Source organism: Budorcas taxicolor, chromosome X, assembly GCF_023091745.1.
Source record: "Budorcas taxicolor isolate Tak-1 chromosome X, Takin1.1, whole genome shotgun sequence".
NCBI classification, from domain to species: domain Eukaryota; kingdom Metazoa; phylum Chordata; class Mammalia; order Artiodactyla; family Bovidae; genus Budorcas; species Budorcas taxicolor.
In genome coordinates this window covers 19,700,752-19,725,256 of record NC_068935.1, presented here as the reverse complement: position 1 = coordinate 19,725,256, position 24,505 = coordinate 19,700,752, and the positions used below count along the sequence as shown (strand labels likewise).

Below are 24,505 nucleotides of genomic sequence, written 5' to 3'. Positions count from 1 at the left end.
ATTTGATTGTTTTTCTGTCAAGAACGTTAAATGAAGAGAGCTACAATTTCTAAGAAGGTTGATTCGACTGCCTGAGTCTGGCCCCCAGGCAGAGTAGGCCAAGGTTTTGGCCAAGTGAAATTGCCAATTGCCTAAAAGAAAAGACTAGCACGTTGCTCATTAGGGCATTCTGAACTTGCCTGTGCAATCTTTTTGCTACCCTGCAATTTCCTGTTGGTTCTAAATGAAACCTTTCTAGCTGTTAATGCAGCCTGTGAATTGAAAAAAAAAGCATGTAATTAATCAAAGGAGGTTGGGGGATTCACTAAGCCTGGGTAAAGGGGAGAAGCTGGACAAGGCACTAGGACCTAGAAGGCATCTATCCACCCTGGCAGGAATTTCTTGCTTGGAGCTCAGACAACAAAGGCATAGAGAGATTGGTTTTCTTTCTCTCAGCATCTCCACCCAACCAGCAGAAAACCGGTGAGTGGGGCTTTCGAGTGATTTTGAGTGATTTTCAGGGAGAACGTAAGAGATGTCAAAGGGAAAAAGCACAAGGCAAAGTGCGCGCTCTCTCCCTCTCTCTCGGTGTGTCCTCTTTCTCTTTCTTTCTCTTCTCCCTCTTTTTTGCCTTATTCTATTGGATTTTTTCCCTAAGCCTCTACCTGGGATTTTCCATTGGAAAAGTGAGTTTGATGTTCTTTTGTTTTCACTGTGATATTGATTTTAGAATAATACCACCCCAGATTCTAAAGCAAAGCCCAATGTTGCTGGCATGCCTGGGGAGATGCTTGCTACTTGTTTGGAGGAGGTGGGGTCTCTTACACTGCAGGTTGTCTGACAGAGACAATGCTGAGCTCAGCACAGGTCATGGTGACATTGGAAGAAAAGAAGGACCGAGCCTGGCAAACCTGCTAGGCACCAGTCCTCCTTTATTGCCTGTCCTCCTGGTCCCCTGCAAATATCTCAATGTGGCAGTGTGTAGCAGCTGAGCCCTGCATGCTTTGTGAGTCCTTTTATCCCGGTCTGTGCAATGCATGTTAATAGTTTGTTTCCTAGGCTGTCACTACCTTTGCTAGCATTGGGGGCTTCTTTTGTATTTGGTTTCATATTGTGATTTCCTTTCTTTCTTTCATTCTTTCAGCAGAAAGGGGGAAAGTAAATCTGACAGATGACTATCTTTTGCCTCAGCTAACACACCTAGGCAATAGACAAATTTGGGGTGTGCTGCCTGCTGTGAGGGTGAAATGCCCCTTCATTCAGTGTAGAAACCCAGAACAATGGAAGGTGTGCTTGCTTCTAAAGGTCCCATATGCTGTTCGGGGACTCATTAGAGAATCTTTACACAATTAAAATATTCCATTAAGAGATGGGGCTGCATCGTTGATGGAGGGTAGAGCACCTAGAGAAAGCGGGGGGCTAGGGGGTGGGAGGAAGGATTTTGTGGCCAAATGGTACCAGGGCTAAAGCAGAACAAATAACTTGTTAAATAACTGATTTTTGTAATCCTTTTTTTTTTTTTTCCCAGCTTATTTCTTATGAATGTCAGATAGCTGCACCAGCTTGGTGGGGAAGGGGGTTGATGAATAGCACAAAGACTGGCTGTTCCCTAGAGGCTGTGGCTTTAAAGGAGAATCCTACTTTATTCTAGGGGGGAGGGGATGCACACATTAAAGTAGGAAAGGGGGCTTGGAATAAAATTAAAACACTACCCTTACAATTATTTCACTGAAATGCAAAGATCACTTCCTGAGCTAGAGATGCTAACCTTGGCTAGGTCCTTCTGTTCCCTTCAAGGGGAATTTTGTCAGGCTATGGATTCATTTACAACCGTTAGTCATGTGGGCATGTGTGAGGAAACAGATGCCAGTTTTAATGTATTTACCCTGAAGTTACAATTTGATAGGAGCCACTGTCAGTAAGTCCCATTATTTTAAGCGATTTCAAAATCCCTCCCTCTCCTCTCTTTGGAACAGTGCCCAAAGTGCCTCCCTCTGCATCTCTCACCCCCACCCCCACAACCACCAGCACCCCTCCAGCCCCTCCCTCTTCTCTATTAAGATCAATATTCTTGCAGGTCAGGGGCAAGCAGCAGATGGGTCACGGGCTTTTTTCAACCAGTTCTTTTCACAAGCAGCAGATTGCAGATCTGGATCTCGCTAATATTTGAATTCCTTTCTTTTTTCCCCCTCCTCGCCCCTTTTCTTTGCTTCCTTTCATCCCCCTCCGCCTCCCCGCTTTTCTCCAACACTCAGGTCTCTGAGGTTCCACCAAAATATGGAACTTGATTTTGGACATTTTGACGAAAGAGATAAGACATCCAGGAACATGAGAGGCTCGCGGATGAACGGGCTACCTAGCCCCACTCACAGCGCCCATTGTAGCTTCTACCGAACCCGAACCTTGCAGGCACTAAGCAACGAGAAGAAAGCCAAGAAGGTACGTTTCTACCGCAATGGGGACCGCTACTTCAAGGGGATTGTGTACGCTGTGTCCTCTGACCGTTTTCGCAGCTTCGATGCCTTGCTGGCTGACCTGACACGATCTCTGTCTGACAACATCAACCTGCCTCAGGGAGTGCGCTACATTTACACCATTGATGGATCCCGGAAAATTGGAAGCATGGATGAACTGGAGGAAGGTAATTCGAGGAGTGGGTGGTGGCCCTTAGTGGGAGGGGTTATTGTTACTTATGGTTACATTTCTTGGCTTTGATTAAAAGAAATTGGGAACTATGTTTGTTAAAACATGAGGGTGCTGCTGAGACTTCTGATTCTGTAGGCATAGTCAGAATCATTAGCCATTACCCTCCGTGGGCTTGTCTCTGCTGGGGTTGAAGTGTGGCTGACTGTGAGGATGCATTGTGTTGATCTCCCAGGGTATACAAAGAAAAATCTGAATTGTACCGTTTACTCTAGAATTTGTTCATCGTCAACTCTAAAGAGCACTATTGAGGCAGACCATAAAATCCTTAGGGGTGTAAAATGAGGAAGGAGGTTTGGTTGGGTTAAGAGAAAGAAAACATTGTATACTTATATCCTTTAAACTGCGGAGAGACTCTTTGTGAATGGCAACTCATGGAAACGTGCACCCTAAAAGCTGGACTTCCCCAACGTATTCACAAAGGATTATACTTTTAGGTAAGTGGTCACTGCTCAGCTGTTGCTTCTAAAAAGCCCACTTCAGGGTGTGTCCCTCAGGCTGAGGTCATTAAGAGAAATGCCAAATAAAGCTGTAGGTATGTCTGGTATTTTAATAAACACTATTCCTATTAGAATAGGAACTGACCCGCTATACCTAAATCTGTATTTAAACAGATTTCTAGATTTTGGTTCTGCAATTGAATTTTATGACAAGATTGCTGAAAATCCTGACAACCTGTGCACTCAACTCAAAAACAAGGAAAACTCCAGCTCTTGCCCAAACTTGCTCAGCCATGAAGTCTTTTTCATGATCATATAGATAAATAGATCTGGGGACATGTTCTTAATATTTCACTTTATCAAATCAAGTATATTGAGGATGCCTCCCCACCCCACTTTTTCATGGGTGTAATATGTGTGATTGGTTTCACCTGACAATACTTTAAAGGACAGCTTTAGGAGTCCTTCAAGAGTCCTTGTGATAATGAAAATGTCCCCCCCCCCACCAAACTTCTTCCCATTCTCCAACCCTCCCTCCTCATTCTTTCCATTCCCCTGAGCAGATGAGTTTAGAACAGGCAGATCTCTAGGGAAACCAAATTTTGAAACAGCTGGCAAGGAAGGAGAAACAGCACATTAAAGGACTTGATAGGCAGTGCCCCGCCTCTGATTCACTGCTTCTAGGTTTCTTGTATTCCTAAACAAAGGAGCATGAGGGCTTCCCTTGTACAAGAGCACATTCTCGCAAGGAGCTGCTGTTTTTCAAGTCAGGTCAAGTGATTTGGGGCCAGTTACTTATAAGAGCCGGTGCCCATATGGCTGCCAGATCTGGGTCTCAGGCAGGGTTCAAGTCTGAGGTTTTTCTCCAAGTGGACCTTGAGAAACAATGCTGATGGGGCTTGATTATTTGATCAGGTGCTGGAGGGCCAGGAAGAGGTTAATCCTAGGCTTCTGAACATTGAAGGATTGGCCATCCTAGCAAATATCGTAAAAGAAAGGAGAGTCCGGGCAGACTTGAAGGACTAGAAGCTGGATCCAGGGAGCTGTCCAACAGAGTAATCGATAGGGCTTGCGTCCTTTGTCACTGTAAAATCCACATCTCAGTCAAATTGGGGTGGGGGGAGTGTTTTCTGTGTAATAATTTTCATAAACAAAGCACCTGAATCACCAGTATGTCCACATTTCTACTAGCTGCTGTCTTTTAAAGACCACCATAGATGCTCAGGCAGGATTCTGAATCAAGTGCCATTGTATTTGGAGCAAGGATTACAGTGTTTTTGTGTCTAATGTGAGAGATCTCATGCACAGATTCCTCTCTTCCCCAAATACATTTTTAACATGTCTTGCTCAAAGAGTGGCCCTTGGTATTGATTTTCCGTCCTGGATTTGTGTGTGTGTGTGTGTGTGTGTGTGCACACGTGCATACATATATGTGTATTGTGGTGTGTGTTGTGATAATCTTAGCTGAATATATGTAATAAATACAATTTTGAAGACTGCAGCTTTCTTTTCTCTTGATCCTTTTGAGTTCTGCTAGATTGGACTCCTCTCATTTACCATTCTTGGGTGCAGTAGTAGTACTTCCTGGTGAATTTCTGGTGAGTGTGCAGAGCGTAAATTTATGCAGACTGTGACTAAGGCTCATTTGCATTTATTCACATGTCACTTACAGTCACAGTCTGCTGTGCCCTCAATGCCCTCTCAGTCCTAAGTACTGCGATTCAGTCAAAGAAACTCTAGGGTATTCCTGGGATAGCACTGAGAACTGTGACCAATTTTCCATCACCATTGCGCCAAATGGGAATATACACAGATATGAAGAGGATAAAGAAAAGGGGTCTTTGGGATTTCCCCGGCGGTCCAGTGGTTGGTACTTTGTGCTTCCATTGCAGGGACCAGGGGTTCAATCCCTGGTGGGGAAACTAAGATCCCACATGCTGCATGGTACAACCAAAAAAGGGGGGGGGGCAGTTGTTTTCGCTCCCCCCTTTTTTTTTTTTTTTTTGTCCTTTTGCAACTACTCATGTAGGAATGGAGAATAAAAGTCTTTTACTTTGTTCACCTTTGGAAGAGGTTAAATGAATGATTAAAACAAATAATTTACACGTTGCTTTACAAGAGACTTCAAATTGAAAAGTTTGGAAAGATCCCTGGGGGAAGAGTCAGATTCATTGGGTTCTTGTCTTAGAGGCAGAAGGTTATAACAGGAAAATAAATTTTTAGAATCAGATTTGGTTCAAATCCAAGCTCTGCCACCTGCTAGCTTGTGTGAACTTGGGGAAACCATTTAGGCCTCCCAAGCCTCAGTTGTTCATCTGTAAAGTGGGCATAACTGCTTTGAGGGTTAAATGAGACAATGACTATAAATTGTTTAGTATTCTGCCTGGCACATTAGCAGTACTCAATAAAGGGTTGTAGTTTAGTCACTCAGTCATGTCCGACTCTTTGTGACCTCATGGACTGTAGCCTGCCAGGCTACTCTATCCATGGGATTCTCCAGGCAAGAATACTAGGGTGGTTTGTCATTTCCTTCTCTAGCGGATCTTCCTGACCCAGGGATCGAAACCGGCTCTCCTGCCTTGGCAGAGGCTGGTTCTTTACCACTAGCGCCACCTGAAAATTCCAGTAATGGTAGATGTTACTATTGAGTTGGCATAAAAGTTTTAGTTTTTCTTAAGATGGTACTGAAAAACTCGAATGATCTTCTTGGCCAACCCAATATTTGAGTCATCCTAGTTTATAGCTGGTTAAGCTACATGACTACAGATTTCTCCTTATCATCACTGTGACTAATGTTCTGTCTTTTTAAAACAACTTTAAAAAACCCAAATTTATTAGGGTTTAGTTTGCACACTGTAAAATTCACCAACTGAATTAAATGATTTTTAGAAAATTTACCAAGTGGTGAAACCATCATCATAATCTAATTTTATCCCATTTTCATCATCTCCAAAAGAAACACTGTACCAATTAGCAGTCACTGCCCACTTGCTGTATTCTCTTCAGCCCTAGATGACTACTTATCTGCCTATGTCTCTACAGATCTGCTGAGACTGGATATTTTATAGAAATTGAAATCATATACTATGTGGTTTTTGTGACTGGCTTGTTTTCACTTAGAAAATGTTTTCAAAGTTTATATGGACAGAGAAGCCTGGTGGGCTATAGTCCATGGAATTGCAAAGAGTTAGACAGGACTGAGCGAATAACACTTAACTTATACCATGTATCAATACTTCACTTCTTTTTAAAAAGCTTTTACTTTTTTGAATGCACTGGGTGACATGTGGGATCTAATTCCTTGACCAGGGATTGAACCCAAGCCCTCTGCCTTGAAAGCACAGAATCTTAACCACTAGACTGTTAGGGAAGTCTCCATTCCTTTTCTTAAAGGAATAATATTGTATCATAAGTATAGAGCACATTTTGTATATCTATTGTAATATTCTTATCTGTAAAATGAGACTAGTAACACCTGCCTTCTGTATCTATTAGAGTGATTGTGAGGATAAAATTAGATAATAGATATGGAAACACATTGACAAGGTAAAGCTGCAGCTCCAAGGGACTATTATCGTTCATGATATAATAATAATAATGCTAGTGAGAGGTTGGAATAGCTAGTGGCTCCCAAACCTGCCTGCTTTTCAGAATCTTTTAGGGCTTTAGAAAAATATCAGTTCCTGGGCCACACCCAGGAATTGACTCAGAATCCCCAGCATGTGTTTTTACAGATTTCCCCAAGTGAACCTTACAAGCAGTTAAACTTGGGAAAGTATTAGAGTAAATAATCTTGATGGTCTCCTTTAGCTACCTACATTAGTGGGTATTCCTGGGAATACAGAAATCTTTTTGTTTTTTGACTTGTTTATCTTAGAGACATAATGAAGCATAGAACATACTATGTTTCCAAATGGCCACATAATGAAATATTTAGCCTAAATAAAATAAAATGGAAACCAATTGGTTAATAATCACTATGGCCTTGTGGCACTCCTTTGTCTAATGCCTCTCTAGTCTTACTGTCTGCTGCTAGATACTGAAAGTAGTAAGGGGACTGTTTTGGACCAAAGTCAGGTTATTGATGTCAGTTTTCCCACAGTTCCTTGGTTACATGAAAGGTTTTGTGAAGCCATACAGAATGTGGCGATATATGTATGAGCTGCATTACCAGTGGATCAACGAATGAAATCCAAGAGTGGCATTTTTGTTGTTTAGTCTTTCGTTAGAGAATTGTTCTTCCCTTATGTACTGTCTAATTCCTTCCCTACTTTCTTGTATGTAAGTACCAGATCAATCTTCATGGTACCATCTTGAGCATTATTATGCAGATCTTGGGACAAAATATTTAAATTGGTACAGCCTTGTTGAAAGATCTGTATGGTGACACTGGCTATGATCCACTTTTTTTGCCATAGCTCATTTGTTCCAATGAAGTGAAACCACTTTCTCACTAGTTTATCTTCTAACTACTAAAGCAAGCACATTGCCGAAGAGGAGGATTTTAAGATACCTGGGAGAGTGATATATCACTAATAGATCTGATAATACGATAAAGTGCCATTTAATATTCTCCTTCTAGAGGGAGGAAGCCCGGAAAAAGAGGAGAAAGTCCAGACAGATGTGCTTTTTGCACTGAGAAACTATAAACATATTTAATGTTTTTGGAAATGGAGTCCTCCTGAAAGTGAAGAGAGGTAGACATTAGATCATCTTGAGGCCACAGCTTGTTCCCTTCCTGCCCTTTCAGCTTTGCTTCCATGACTTCATTTCCTTACCCCCTCGCCCTGAAGCAGATTGTCGATTCCAGCAAATTGTCACCTTGCTTGGCTCTGAAGCCAGCTTTCCTTTTCGACTTCCAGCGGGTGGGAAATGGCTCCTGGAAGCTGTGACAGGAGTAGGACTCAGCTGTGTAAAGGTGCAACATCCCCCACCCCCCTGCCTCCTACCGCCCCCCACCCCGGCTCCAAGTGCCTGGCAGCTGGACCTGCAAGAAGCATCGAGCTCTGGCAGCACACATTGCAGATGCTCACAAAATCAGAACAAGGAAACTTTGATCAAGAGAAGCAGCTCATTTGTTATCTTTCTGGAAGAGGAGAGTCCTTAGTGGCGGGCACCTATTTCTTTAACAGGCCATTACCATAACAACTCTGTCTCCCAAAGCCTGTTTGGGATGGAGAAGAGAAGAAAATTCCTTCTTATAGACCTTTAGGGCTGGAAGGAACTGAAATGTCACCTAGCACAATACCTTCCATTATAGACAGAAAAGCTGCGACTCAGATATTAAATGATTTGCCCGAGGTCAACCCAACTTGTTGGGTTGGGTAGGATTTGAATCTAGGTCTGCCTGACTTCCCCTCCACCATCACAAACATCCTGCCCTCTTTTGGGGGATGCAGATAATGGGTACGGGTATGCATTATGGGGTCAGGGGTCCTATGGAAAATCTATACCTTCCCCTGAATTTTACTGTGAACCTAAAACTGCTCTAGAAAAAGATAACCTTTAAAAATATTCTGCCCTCAGTGTGCGCCAGCGGTGGCAGCAAGTGGATTTGCTTGGTGTTAGCCATAAAGTTACCACATTTGGCATTGAAGCAATCGAAGGCCTTCTCTCAAGCCTCAGGAAATATTATCTTGGAAGCATGAGTCCCATGCAGTGCTCATATTCTATATGGATTACGGTGCAGTTCCAAGATGGCTGCCCTTGCTGCTGCCTCTTTTCTTTCCTTCAGCTTCTACTCCTCCTCTTTTCATTTCCTTTCTCTAAACTCTTTCTTCCTCCTTTCCCTCTTTGCTCTTCTAGTTCTCTCTTTATTCCTTCAGATTAGGGCCTTAATAATAGTGATGGCCGGCGTTTATCAAGTGCTTACTAGGTACCAGGCTGTGGGCTCAGCCTTCAGAAGTAGATATTGTTATCATCATCCCTACTTTGCGGACAAATAACTGAAGTGAAGGGGAGTTAGGTAATTTGCCCAAGGGTGCACAACAAGAAAATATTGGGGAACCCCATTCTGACTGACATCACATCAGCTGCTCTTTTTCCATTACTTCATATCGGGGCCAAAAGGAAAGAGAGTAGAGAGACTAAAATGTACTGTTGGAAAGTGTTCAACATAGATTTGGCTGAGAGCTGGGCCCTCGGAAAAGTTCTTGGGTGCCATATGATACTATAGCTGTCTGCCATCGTGTTCATTTTCATCTGGGGTGGTTAATCATACTCATAGTTCAGAGGCTTAAGAGGTTTAAGAGATGGAAGCAAAAAAAAGTCTAGAGTCCTAATAGGGCTACACAGCTGACTCTCCAGAGGAGACTGTAGATGAGTGAAATCATAAATCTATAGCCTCATACATTTGCACACCACCAGTTGTCTGACAGAGTTTTAAAGTACATGACAAATTATGGAAAACATCTGACTCGAAGGCAGTGACCTCGTGGAAGGTGCCGTGCATCTGGGAGAGTGGTAAGGCAAGAGGCCATTTCTAGCATGTGGGGAATAATGGCTGTAAATATATGGAGGAATTGAAAGGGTCCCTTCATCCTTTAAGTCAAAAACTAAAGACCAAACCCTGTAATCACTTCGGTTGGATTGAATTGGCCAGTGGGAGCCAGAGAAATTAGGGTTTCTTTTGGCTAAGGTCTTTGACTTCCCCCGTCCTAGCTGTGCATGCAGGCACGGAGTGTAGGAGGGGGCCTGTGCTCACCTACAAACCCAGGTCTTGGTCTCTTTGTCAAGACAGAACACTAGCAACTCCTGGGACTCAGAACAGGGTTAGAAGTTTACCTTCCCCTTCCACACTCACATCTAAATGTCCTCAAAGGTGCCCTAGAGAATCTGACTGAATCTTCTGTCAGCACTAACTGAGAAATTTATTAATTAATATGACTTAAAGTCTTTGGTGCTATAGCACAACAATCAATATTTGCACAAGGAGTGAATTATCAGCCTAGCTGAATGTCTGCTCGGTTCTCCTGCTGAGACCAAAGGAAGAAGAGCCATCAGATTATAATTGTGTTTAATGCTTTCTTTGCACCAGCTTGGGTTGATTGATTTATTTATTAAACATTTTTACTGATGAGTTAAACCTGATTAAATCACACTGATTTTCTGCAGCTCAACCTCTGGATGAACTTCCGTATACCTTGAGACTAATGTGTTTTACCTGACAAATTCAACCTTTTCCAATAGTCTCTCCCTCTCCAAGCTGAGCCTTCCTCTTTTCTTCATTTCTCCAGCTTCTAGGTCCAGGTGTCTAATCCCTTCCTCTTGCCTCTGGCCTCTGCCTTTCTTCCGCTGAATTAGTCATTTCCCCTGTGCATGCATGCTCAGTCGCTTCAGTCGTGTCTGAGTCTTTGCAACCCCATGGACCATAGCCTGCCAGGTTCCTCTGTCCATGGGATTCTCCAGGCAAGACTACTGGAGTAGGTTGTCATATCTTTCTCCAGGAGATCTTCCTGACTCATTGATCGAACCCACATCTCCTGCATTGCAGGCGATTTTTACCACTTAGCCACTGGGGAAGCCCAGTCATTTCCTCTAGCCCATGGTAAATGGGAAACGTGCGCTAGATCCCTCCGATCCATAATCAGGCTGTATAATGTATTTTCACATCTCCACCTCATTACTTGTGGCAGCCAAGGGTGAGCATTGGTGAAGATGGCCCTGAACACATAGAGCTAGTGTGTAGCATTCGGTAAGATGGAAAGATGGGGAGGGGGTAGTGAAAATGGGAAAGCATTTCTCAAGCAAGAACTAGACTGCAAACACAAGAAATAGTGTGAAACGTTTGTCTGTGTGTGTGTCCAGGTTATTATTTAGATAGTTTTTCTACCTGCCTGTGGGGATGATCAGTAGAAGACACAGTTATACACATACATGCACCACACACACACACATGCACACATTTCACATTTTAGTATTCTGCTGCTTAACCATGTACTCTGTCCAAAGTACAGTCTGCCTTCTTGGCCAGTTTGCACTGTATGCCCAATATGAAAGGTTACTGTGGTCACTTTAACTTGGAATAAATTAATTAATTTTGAAAGTTCTCCCCAATTCATAATATAACAAAGGCATGGGGCTGTGAGTCCAGAAATAGAATGGGAACATTAAGAAATAGAGACATGTTAATGGAAACTTACAATACCATATGTAAAATAGATAGCCAGTGGGAATTTGCTATATGACTCAGGGAACTCAAACAGGGGCTCTGTAACAACCTGTAGGGGTGGGATGGGGAGAAAGACGGGAGGGAGGTTGTGGAGGGAGGGGACACATGTTTACCCATGGCTGATTCATGTTGATGTTTGGCAGAAGCAAACAAAATTCTGTAAAGCAATTATCCTATCATATGTGAAATGAATCGTCAGTCCAGGTTTGATGCATGAGGCAGGGTGCTCGGGGCTGGTGCACTGGGATGACCCTGAGGGATGGGATGGGGAGGGAGGTGGGAGGGCGGTTCAGGATGGGGAACACATGTGCACCCGTGGCAGATTCATGTCAATGTATGGCAAAACCAATACAATAAAGTAATTAGCCTCCAATTAAAATAAATAAATTTATATTTTAAAAAAAGATTAATTAAAAAAATAAACAGAGACATGTTAAAAAACACTTCAGTAATGCCCCTAGACATTAACACATATCCTAGAAGTTAATAGACATTTCAATTCCAGTAAAACAATGTCAAGCTTGAGAACCCCACTTGGTAGATTATACTTAGATATATTCATTGTCCTTGGGACCCTTAGCTTTATAGGATTTTTCACTAAGTATGCCATTATAATGAAGACTATTTTGCTGATTACTTGCCCTTGAATTTGAATGACCAAACTGTTAGAGAGCCTAATTAGGAATGGCACATGAAGTTTGTTATTATCATCATTTCTCCAAAAGTCCTACTCCAAGGTCAGCGTCTATTAGTCTTGTTAGAATAGTCCATATACCTGCTATTAATCACTATGTATTTCTTCCCTTAGGGGAAAGCTATGTTTGCTCCTCAGACAACTTCTTTAAGAAGGTGGAGTACACCAAGAATGTCAATCCTAACTGGTCTGTCAATGTGAAGACATCTGCCAATATGAAAGCCCCTCAGTCCCTGGCCAGCAGCAACAGTGCCCAGGCCAGAGAGAACAAGGACTTTGTGCGCCCCAAGCTGGTGACCATCATCCGCAGTGGGGTGAAGCCTCGGAAGGCTGTGCGTGTGCTTCTGAACAAGAAGACAGCCCACTCTTTTGAGCAAGTCCTCACTGATATCACTGAAGCCATCAAACTGGAGACCGGGGTTGTCAAGAAACTCTACACTCTGGATGGAAAGCAGGTAGGCACTTTTTTTTTTTTCCCCCAAATTACTCTTCATTTGTTCTGAATCCTTAGTTGACCATCTTAAACCTCAAACATCATTTTTGGTTGGAAGACCCTTCCTCCACCTCTCATTATCCCTACCTGATATGTTATGTCTCATTTGGAAGAAATGTCCATTCGGCAGACAATGCAGTGGAACAGGGATCTGAAGCTTTGGAATGCAGTCTGCTTCTGACTTACCAAGTAGAATGGTCACTTATTAGCTTCCTTATCTGCTAAGAAAAGATGTGTTGAAACCTAGGTACTGCATACTCTTTTGAATATGAATTTAGCTATTACATGAGGCAACCTTGATTGTTCAATGTATATGACTGGAAATGAGATTTGTGCACTCATTCCCTGTCTGATATTCTTAAATTGGTACTCAACATCCATTCTGATGAAAAGAAGTTGAAGTGGCCACCGTATTCTATGGAAGGAGTCATATATGGGGGAAGCACTGAAGTCCCTGGTTTGTTGTCTTTGCCTCACACAAGACTACATTTTTTTCCTCTCTTTTCCATGGGACATAGCTGTCTTAATTTGGCTCCACTGATGGTTTCTGTGAGAAAGGGACTATTTCAGGATCCTAAAATTAGCCCAAGAAAGATGCTGACATCTGTTCCTCTCCAAATCAGGTTCTGCATGTCACTGGTTATGGTACTAAAGTACCACCTATATTAATATCTGGGAAAGAATGCAGCCAGGCGTCTCCATCTGACAGATGCACCATTCTCTTGAGCATGGGGAGCTGTAAATATATGACAAAAAATGTTCCAAGGAAAGTGGAACAGTGGCTGATTCCGTTGCCTCTAAAGAGGATCCTGGTCCATCATCAGACAAGACAAGTGTGGATTATTATCAGTCCATACTTTCCACCTCTTAAAATACCTTTTGTGTTTGAACTATATAGATTCTAAAAAAAAAAAAAATTGATTCACTATATCAGAATTATGAGTATTCAAATGCAGAGCTATGTCTCCTTCCATCATTTCTATTATATACTGTGCACTACAAGATTTTAAGTTGCTGGGAAAATGCAAATTCACGTACATGGTGATTTGGATAAATGTGTGCCTTCTATCTGTTCCCAACCATTTTGTGATCTGAGAGAAACCTGGAGGTATTGGTTGTATGTGATTTGTGTTGGTTGTACCAGAGCAATGGGTTTGTCTGCAGTGCGAAAAGTTCTAACTCCTAAGTATCTGTCTAAAGAGTATCTGTTTTTTGAGGACCAAGTATATATTGAACAGGAGCTATCCAGGAATAGGAATACTCATCAGAAACCTCACCTCAGAGAAGTACGGCCTAGGAATTTTATGATCAGTGGATCTTAGAGTTGAGGGTGACCTTAGAAGCCATGATATTTAATCTCCCTTCCATGGCAAGGATATAATCTACAACCATTTCAATTTAATAAAAGCCTATTTCACTGTTGAACAGCTGGAGTTTTTAGAAAGGTTTTTCTAACATTAGGCATAATTCCGTTTCCCTGTACCTTTAGCCTCTTGAAGAAGTACAGGACAAATACAAACCAGGAATATCAGACTGGGATTTAGAAGGCATAGTTTCTAATCTGGATATTGCCACTTACTCTGTGACCTTGGGCTCATCAGGTAACTATTCTGAGGCTCACGCTTCTCTGCACAAAGGGGCTAATCACATCTGCCCTTTCCATGCTCACAGGATTCTCATGAAGATCAAATGAAATCATGGATATGAAAGCAGTCTGGAAATCAAAACACACGATATAAATGTGTGTGCATACAATTCATCATGAAGTGAGATAAAATATGTAAATTGTCAGACAATTTAAATATGTATTAATAAATGTTATCTCTCTTTCCTCAACGTTACCTTTCTATCATTCTTACCACAAATTTCCAGCATTTTATGGGATGTGCCTTCTGCTGGCTATGCATTCCTTGCCATTCTGGGATTGTTCCTAATAATAATAATAATAATAATAATAATAAAGGACACCTCCACCTCCTAGGTAAGCAAGCTCCAGTCCAGTGATGGTGGATTTTCATCCAATAGCAAGCTTTCCAACTCCTTTCAAGCATGGGTTCCCATTTATTTGGGGAACACTTTACAAAATGTCAAAGTATGATATGGTGTGTGTACAGACACGTCAGGGAGGAGTGTGCAAGGGAGCAGAACAATGCCTTGGCAGACATCAGTGACTCTGCACTTACTGTTCATTCTCTTTAAATTGTCTCCCTCTCCCTACTCTGACCCCTGGGGGTCATCTTTTAAGGTCTGGTCCCAATCTAATGATATTTCTGTAAACTTCTCTCCATCATGCAAAGTTAAAGGAATTTTAATCTTTATTTTAAATGCTCACCTCCTGATACACAGTGGATGCTCTATAAATGTTTGTTGATTGAATGGGTGGTTTGTGCACAGTCTTTCAGTTGTGTCTGACTCTGCAACCCCATAGACTGTAGCCCACTAAGCCCCTCTGTCCATGGAATTTCCCAGGCAAGAATACTAGAGTGGGTTGCCATTTCCTTTTCCAGGGGATCTTCCCAGCCCAGGGATCAAACCCACATCTCTTGGGTCTCCTGCATTGGCAGGTGGGTTCTTTACCACTAGCACCAGACTATACTTAGGTCTATCAGAAGACATAGCCGGCTTCCAAAGGGGTTCATATTCCACCTGGGAAGCTCCTATTACTTACTTAGAAGTCACTGAGGGCAGACTTTTAAAGAAGTTTTTTCCCACAGTATATTCTGAGGACTGAACCCATTTCCCCACTCCCAGAAGCTCTTCATGAAAGGGTTTTGTGGTCAAATAAGATTGTGAAATGCTGCACCTTATGTACCTTTCTTAGAGACTCACATTGCCCACTGGCACTCTAAATGTTCTGAGAAGTCCTGCAAAAAGGAAATCCATTTAATTTAGACTCAGTATTTCCCAATCTGAAGCTTCCCTCATAGCTCAGTCAGGAAGGAATCCACCTGCAATGCAGGAGACATGGGTTGGGAAGATCCCCTGAAGAAGGAAATGGCAACCCACTCCGGTGTTCTTGCCTGGAGGACTCCATGGACAGAGGAGCCCGGCCGCCTACAGTCCATGGAGCGGCAAGAGTTGGACATAACTTAGCGATCGAACCACCATATTTCTCAATCTTATTTAACCACAAACATAGTTCATGGAATACACAGATACACACACACATGCACACACACACACACACACACACACACACACACACAAGACAGAGAGAGAGCATTATGAAATACTGTTTATAGAATATGCTGAATGATTAGGAACTAACTGCTCTTACCTCACTGGTAAGATTGTCATACATAGGGTAACCCATAAATCAAACATTGTTATATGGTTACAGTAAGGACATTAAATAAGAGAATTTAGGGGTATGAGGACAAAACCTACTAATTACAAAATAGGGACTGAGCATACTGAAAGTGGGAGCCAAATTCAAAATTTTGGAGCCCAGCCCATTTCCCAATTCTAGTGATGACAGCCCTCATGTTAACACCTGTCAGTCACTTTGATTACTACTAGGTATTGTTACTACTTGAGAATATGACCTTCCTCTGTGCATGCTGAAGGCACATGCGTTGCAATGACTTGGACTTGCTTGGCTGAGATTCCATGCCTGTCTTTGGCTAAAAGTGGCACCAGGCAGAAATGATGAAGTATGGTCCAGGCTATTTGTTATGGAATGTTTTTATCATGAAGTCAGGACCATCACTTGGTTTCAGTCTTGCTTTAACTGGATCCCAAATGGACCAAATCAAGTAGTTTTCTGCCCCTTTGTTTAAATAATCACCAGTTAAAACAGCCCAGTTGATTATACCTGATTTATTGTTGCTTCTGTTCTCATGTGTACCATTTGACTGACTGGCTCTAATGATTGACAAGCAATCTGGACATGGCTCTCATCTCTTTCTCTCTGTTTTTATTTTGTTTGGACGTGCTTTTGGAGCCTTTGATCTTTTTAGGGCTTATGTTTTGCTGATGTAGAAGACCAGTTTCCTTTGAGATATTTGTGGTCTGTGTAGACAGCGAAGCTGAAGTGAAAAAAGTCCAGGTGTTAGTCACTTAGTTGTGTCTGATTCTTTGCGAACCATGGACTGTAGCCTGCTAGGCTTCTCTGTTCATGGAATTCTCCAGGCAAGAATATTGGAGTGGATAACCATTTCCTTCTCCAGGGGATCTTCTTGACTCAGGGATCGAACCCAGGCCTCCAGCATTGCAGGCAGTTTCTTTACCACTTGAACCACCAGGGAAGCTCAGATGGGGAAGCTAACCATCACTAATAGAATGAGGTCCCAATTTATTCCTCACTTCAATAAGAAATTGATAATGGAATAAGGAGTAGTTCGTAGGGCCCTGGCTACTCCCAGGGGCTATAATGGATTTCTAGGCAGCCAGGGCTTCCCTGGTGGCTCAGACAGTAAAGGATCCACCTGAAATGCAGCAGACCTGGGTTTGGTCCCTCTGTTGGGAAGACCCCATGGAGAAGGGAATGTCTACCCACTCCAGTATTCTGGCCTAGAGAATTCCATGGACAGAGGAGCCTGGCAGGTTACAGTACATGGGGTCACAAAGAGGTGGACACGACTGAGCAATTTTCACTTCACTTCACTTCAGGGAAAATACGATGAAGGGATAGATGGTGATACATATTAGTTCACTCTTAGGTGAGCTTGTTCTTTTGATTCCTGGAGTGGTTGCAGTGTGTTGACAAAATTCAGTTCAGTTCAGTTTAGTCACTCAGTTGTGTCCGACTCTTTGCGACCCCATGAACCACAGAACACCAGGCCTCCCTGTCCATCACCAACTCCCGGAGTCCACCCAAACCCATGTCCATCGAGTTGGTGATGGCATCCAACCATCTCATCCTTTGTCGTCCCCTTCTCCTCCTGCCCTCAAACTTTCCCAGCATCGGGGTCTTTTCCAATGAGTCAGCTCTTCGCATCAGGTGGCCAAAGTATTGGAGTTTCAGCTTCAACATCAGTCCTTCCAATGAACACCCAAGACTAATCTCCTTTATGATGGACTGGTTGGATCTCCTTGCAGTCCAAGGGACTCTCAAGTGTCTTCTCCAACATCACAGTTCAAAAGCACCAATTCTTCTGCATTCAGCTTTATTTATAGTCCAACTCTCACATCCATACATGACCACAGGAAAAACCATAGCCTTGACTAGACAGACCTTTGTTGGCAAAGTAATGTCTCTGCTTTTTAATATGCTGTCTAGGTTGGTCATAACTTTCCTTTCAAGGAGTAAGTGTCTTTTAATTTCATGGCTGCAGTCACCATCTGCAGTGATTTTGGAGCCCCCAGAATTAAAGTCTGACGTTGTTTCCACTGTTTCCCCATCTAATTCCCGTGAAGTGATGGGACCAGATGCCATGATCTTTGTTTTCTGAATGTTGAGCTTTAAGCCAATTTTTTGACTCTTCTCTTTCACTTTCATCAAGAGGCTTCTTAGTTCTTCTTCACTTTCTGCCATAGAGGTGGTGCCATCTGCGTATCTGAGGTTATTGATATATCTCCCAGCAATCTCAATTCCAGCTTGTGCTTCTTCCAGCCCAGCGTTTCTCATGATGTACTCTGCATAGAAGTTAAATAAGCAGGGTGACAATATACAGCCTTGACGTACTCCTTTTCCTATTTGGAACCAGTCTGTTGTTCCATGTCCAGTTCTAACTGTTGCTTCCTGACCTGCATACAGATTTCTCAAGAGGCAGGTCAGGTGGTCTGGTATTCCCATCTCTTTCAGAATTTTCCACAGTTTATTGTGATTCACACAGTCAAAGGCTTTGGCATAGTCAAGAAAGCAGAAATAGATGTTTTTCTGGAACTCCCTTGCTTTTTCAATGATCCAGCAGATGTTGGCCATTTGATCTCTGGTTCCTCTGCCTTTTCTAAAACCAGCTTGAACATCTGGAAGTTCACGGTTCACATATTAAATTATCCAGCTATTAATCTCTATAATCAAGCCACATGCTGACCCTTTATGGTTAAATGTCATTGACACACAAAAACTAGAACCCAAGTTTCTGGCTCATTTGGTAGTAGTGGCTCAGTAGATACATGGTCTACCCTTGAAGTCATTTCCATTAAGCACAGGGCATGGTGATTCTGTTAGAGATCCAGAGCTTTAATGATAGACTTTCAGCTGCAGCTGTTTCTCACACCATCCATTTTCAGGTTATACTTACGGGGATCTCTAGTCTCAGCTTAGTTCACGTCCAGGTTCTATACAGTCACAGATTCCCTATGGCCTCAACATGCCTGCCTAAGGGATAAGTATGGCCTTTAGTATTTGTGTTAGCTTTGTTAGGCCAACTTTTAAAATTAGAGGAATTTATTTTCTATTTCTGTCTATATCTTTCTAGTACCAACTACTTGAACCAGGAATTTTAGGTCTCAGAATAACAGAAAATAGTTTTAAATGATTCCCAGATTACCCAGAGCTTTGGAAGTTAGAACAGGAATTTTAAGAAATGTTTTGAATAATAAGATGGTAGAATAGGAAAATGAGAGCACAAAGGGTATTTGAACTGCTGTTAAGTATTCCAGGAAAGACTTTCTCCTTCCATCTTGCTATGCTAAATAACTGGGTGCGGGAAGCACAAAGGTAATTGCAGGCAACACAGGAAGACTAGTTGGACTTAACCTTGGAAATGTTGAGTGCATTTCCCAAGGTGGATATATCTTTATTTTGCTTGTGTAGGCGTTTCTTCTCCATCTCCCTCCCCTCTCCCCCACATCTCAGCCCCCTCCAGCCACATCTGGTCTTAGTTATACTCTTTGGCCTTCAGGTCTCACATAGCCAATCTCTCTCCCCTCCTAGCGCTATGTCCTGTCAGTCAACGTTGGGCTCAATAGAAAAGGCCACATGGACATAAATTATGCCCTCAAAGGGAGGTCATTTATCATTGACCTTCACTGAACAAAACCAGGCTGGAAAGGTAATGTTTGTATTACCAAAAGTTCCCTCTTCTCAACCTTCTACAAATTGGATTCCTGGAGACAGGTTTTGAGAGGATTGTCTTGAGCATGAACTAGAAAAGAGCAGAGAAGTGGAGCCAGGCTGGGCCCTTTGAAAAGAGATAGTTTGCAAACGACTTTGCCATATGTAGTATAGACTTCAAGCTGTCTCATACAAAGATAGATTTTGTACTTTTAAAGCAGGCTTAAGGGGATTCCTTGGCGGTCCAGTGGTTAGGACTTGGCACTTTCACTGCCGGGGCCTGGGTTCAATCCCTGGCCAAGGGACTAAGATCCCACAAACCATGTGGTATAGCCCCCTTTCCTCTCAAAAAATAGGTCTTATGATGGAAGTGGCCCAACATCAAATATACTGATCTTCTGGAAAGAAAGGACCAAGTATAGTCTGGTGATTGGTTATTTCTTCAGCAATTTATCATCTTCAGTTCAGTTCAGTCGCTCAGTCGTGTCTGACTCTTTGCGACCCCATGGACTGCAGCATGCCAGAACTCCCTGTCCATCACCAACTCCTGGAGATTACTCAAACTCATGTCCATTGAGTCGGTGATGCCATCCAACTATCTCATCCTCTGCCATCCCCTTCTCCTCTCGCCTTCAATCTTTCCCAGCATCAGGGTCTTTTCAAATGAGTCAGCTCTTCACATCAGGTGGCCAAAGTATTGGAGTTTCTGCTTCAGCATCAGTCCTTCCAATGAACACTCAGGACTGATTTCCTTTAGGATGGACTGGTTGGATCTCCTTGCAATCCAAGGGACTCTCAAGAGTCTTCTCCAACACCACACTTCAAAAGCATTAATTCTTCGGTGCTCAGCTATCTTTATGGTCCAACTCTCACATTCATACATGACCACTGGAAAAACCATAGCCTTGACTAGACAGACCTTTGTTGGCAAAGTAATGTCTCTGCTTTATAATATGCTATCTAGGTTGGTCATAACTTTCCTTCCAAGGAGTAAGTGTCTTTTAATTACATGGCTGCAATCACCATCTGCAGTGATTTTGGAGCCCAAAAAAATAAAATCTGCCACTTTTTTCACTGTTTCTCCATCTATTTGCCATGAAATGATGGGACAGGATGCCATGACCTTAGTTTTCTGAATGTTGAGCTTTAAGCCAACATTTTCACTCTCCTCTTTCACTTTTATCAAGAGGCTCTTTAGTTCTTCACTTTCTGCCGTAAGGGTGGTGTCATCTGTGTATCTGAGGTTATTGATATTTCTCCCGGCAATCTTGATTCCAGCTTGTGCTTCTTCCAGTCCAGCGTTTCTCATGATGTACTCTGCATATAAGTTATATAAGCAGGGTGACAATATACAGCCTTGACGTACTCCTTTTCCTATTTGGAACCAGTCTGTTGTTCCATGTCCAGTTCTCACTGTTGCTTCCTGACCTGCATACAGATTTCTTAAGAGGCCAGTCAGGTGGTCTGGTATTCCCATCTCTTTCAGAATTTTCCACAGTTTATTGTGATCCACACAGTCAAAGGCTTTGGCATCATCAATAAAGCAGAAATAGATGTTTTTCTGGAACTCTCTTGCTTTTTCCATGATCCAGTGGATGTTGGCAATTTGATCTCTGGTTCCTCTGCTTTTCTAAAACCAGCTTGAACATCTGGAAGTTCATGGTTCATGTATTGTTGAAGCCTGGCTTGGAGAATTTTGAGCATTACTTTACTAGCATGTGAGATGAGTGCAATTGTGTGTAGTTTGAGCATTCTTTGGCATTGCCTTTCTTTGGGATTGGAATGAAAACTGACTTTCTCTAGTCCTGTGGCCACTGGTGAGTTTTCCAACTTTGCTGGCATATTGAGTGCAGCACTTTCACAGCATCATCTTTTAGGATTTGAAGTAGCTCCACTGGAATTCCATCACCTCCACTAGCTTTGTTCGTAGTGATGCTTCCTAAGGACCACTTGACTTCACATTCCAGGATGATTGGCTCTAGGTGAGTGAGCACACCATTGTGATTATCTGGGTCGTGAAGATCTTTTTTTGTATAGTTCTTCAGTTTATTCTTGCCACCTCTTCTTAATATCTTCAGCTTCTGTTAAGTCCATACCATTTCTGTCCCTTATTGAGCCCATCTTTGCATGAAATATTTCCTTGGTATCTCTAATTTTCTTGAAGAGATGTCTAGTCTTTCCCATTCTGTTGTTTTCCTTTATTTCTTTGCACTGATCACTGAGGAAGGCTTTCTTATCTCTCCTTTCTATTTTTCGGAACTCTGCATTCAAATGGGTATATCTTTCCGTTTCTCCTTTGCTTTTTGCCTCTCTTCACAGCTATTTGTAAGGCCTCCTCAGACAGCCATTTTGCCTTTTTGCATTTCTTTTTCTTGGGCATGATGTTGCTCCCTGTCTCCTGTACAGTGTCACGCACCTCCGTCCATAGTTCATCAGGCACTCTATCAGATCTAATTTATTATCTTAGAGTTTTATTGTTGATGAAATGCTGTAGGCTCTGAGCAGTGATGGAGCTGGGGCTTGGTCATTTCAATCAAAACTTTGACACAGTATTCCAGTATCTCACGCTGACTAGTCTATCAATATCCAACATTCAGCAGATGGAAAGAGCCTGAAAGTGGGATTCAAAGACCTAAATTCTAGTCTTCACTCTATTTTCCACTAGTTATATGTTTTGGGAGTCAATCAAATCTCTTTTCTGGACCTCAGTTTTTGAGATAAGTACATGACCTACAAGAGTATTTCTAGCTCCATGTTAACAGAGTAGTCTTCTTACAGTGTTGCTTCTGTTTAGGTATTTTTCACCAAGCTGCTATTCTTCTCAAAGCCCTCCACCTCTCTATGCTCCTAGTCTCTCCAAACTGATGTAGTAATCACCTTGGTGGATATGTTATTTTCTAGGATGGTTCCTAAGGGGATTTACACAGTTGTTATATTCAGATCTTTCAATGTCTGTGATGACATAACCAGAGAATACTTTCAAATGTAGTTTTGATTTGACTTCCTTTTCTTAACAATGTGGATGACATGAGAAGCAGAGGGTGGAGGAATCACGAAACAAAATGAGATAAAAGCCAGCTTGCCAATTGTTCCAAGCATTTGACAGTGCCATTATTAAGGTGTCTTCAACATAGTGGTGCTGTTTTCAGTGCAGAAAAGGAATATTGCCAATGGGAGAGGCTAGCATCAGAGCTATTTCTTAAGTAATCAGAAGAATCGTTAAGTGGGAGTTTGTTAGGGAGTTGATTCCATGAACAACCTTTGAAGTAACTGGCTTCTTGTTTTTAGTTCTTTATTTTCATCTTTTCCATTATTGCCATTCCCTCAAAGTGAAGGACAATTCATTGTCTCCAAATGCAGTTTTAAAAATAGCTTTATTGAGATATAAACCTTTGTGTGTGCTTAGTCTCTCAGCTGTGTCTGACTCTTTGCAACCCCATGGCCTATAGCCCGCCAGGCTCCTCTGTCTATGGGATTCTCCAGTCAACAATACTGGAGCGGGTTGCCATGCCCTCCTCTAGGGGATCTTCCCAACCCAGAAATCGAACCCAGGTCTCCTGCATATAAACCTCATACCATACAACTCACCCAATTCAAGTGCACAGTCCAATAGCTTTTAGTTTATTCAGACAGTTGTGCATCTGTCACCAGGATCAATTTTAGACAATTTTTATCATCATGAAAAGAAACTATACACCCTTTAAACATCATGGTCCAATCCCCCAACCACCCCTTTCTCCAGGCAATCACTTATCTACTTTCTGTCTCTACAGATTTGCTCATTCTGGACTTTTAATATGAATGAAATCATCCCACATGTGATCTGTTGTGGCTGGCTTCTTTACTTAGCATGTTTCCAAAGTTCATCATGTTGTAGCATCACACTATTTCATTCCTCTTTACGGCTGAATAATATTATATTATTATAAGAGGATATACTACATTTTATTTATTTATTATTGAATGGAAATTTGAGTTGTTTCAACCTTTTGTTATTATGAATAAAGCTGCTATGAACATTCATGCTCAGATTTTTATGTGGACTTATGTCTTTATTTATCTTGGATAAACACCTAGAAATTGTATTGATGGGTTGCATAGTATGTATATGTTTAAAATTTTAAGAAACCGCCAGACTATTTTCTAAAATGGCTGTACCATTTTACATCCCTACTAGCAATGTATGAGGATTCTTCACATCTTGCCAACACTTGTTATTGTCTATCTTTTAATGAGTCATTCTAGTGGATATAAAATGGTATCTCATTGTGTTTTTTTTTATTTTCTTATCCCTAATAACTAATGGTATCAAATATATTTTCTCATGCTTATTGGACATTTGTGTATCTTCTTTGTTAAAATGTCTATTTAGATCTTTGCCATTTAACAATTAAATTATTTCCTTATTATTGAGTTATAAGAATTTTTTATATATTCTGGATATGTCTTATATCACATGTATAATTGCCAAATATTTTTCTCTCAGTCTGTAGTACGTGTTTCCATCTTTTTAATGGCTGTCTTGATTTTTCAAGAATGAATTGTTTTATTTTGCTGAAATCCAGTTTATTAATTTTTGTGTATCATGTGAGTTAAGGGTCAAAATTTTTTTCCTTCCTTCTTTTCTTCATTCCTCCCTCCCTCTCCCTCTTTCTTTCTGGTCTTTCTTTTTTTGCAAATGTATATCCAACATTTCCAGCACCATTTGTTGAAAAGATAAGACAGATTTTTTTTTTAATGTGAGTTTAATCCAAGAGTTAGAAATAGCAGTGACCCATATATCTGGCAAGTACCTTGACTTCAAAAGTTAGCAGCCAAATTCTGTGAAGTTTTCTCTTCCAAGAACTTTGGATGTGAACTAACAGCACAGAAGTTTCTCTTGTATAGATGTTCTGGAACAGTAACTCAATCCAAAGCTATAACAGTGAGGTTGGCTAAGCCTCATTAAGTAGGAAAAACATAAGAGGGCTCAAGAGAACTTAAAAGGACCTATTGTTCCTTGGCAGTGCCCCCCATGCTCTAGACTCTTGGTCTCAACCCACACCCATCCAAACTTGCTTATCCCCCGTCGTATCCCTTCAGG

At 41.8% G+C, this 24,505-nt stretch overlaps 1 protein-coding gene across 1 annotated transcript in view; it reads left to right on the top strand.

Moving 5' to 3' along the window:
• Positions 1–1,685: 1,685 nt before the first annotated feature.
• DCX (doublecortin) overlaps positions 1,686–24,505 on the top strand; it is a 103,592-nt gene continuing 80,772 nt past the window's right edge. The window contains exons 1-3 of the mRNA XM_052663465.1: positions 1,686–1,897; positions 2,235–2,620; positions 12,101–12,441. Of these exons, the coding sequence (XP_052519425.1) occupies positions 1,713–1,897; positions 2,235–2,620; positions 12,101–12,441 (912 nt within the window). The 5' untranslated portion in view covers positions 1,686–1,712. The remainder of the gene's footprint in view (positions 1,898–2,234; positions 2,621–12,100; positions 12,442–24,505) is intronic.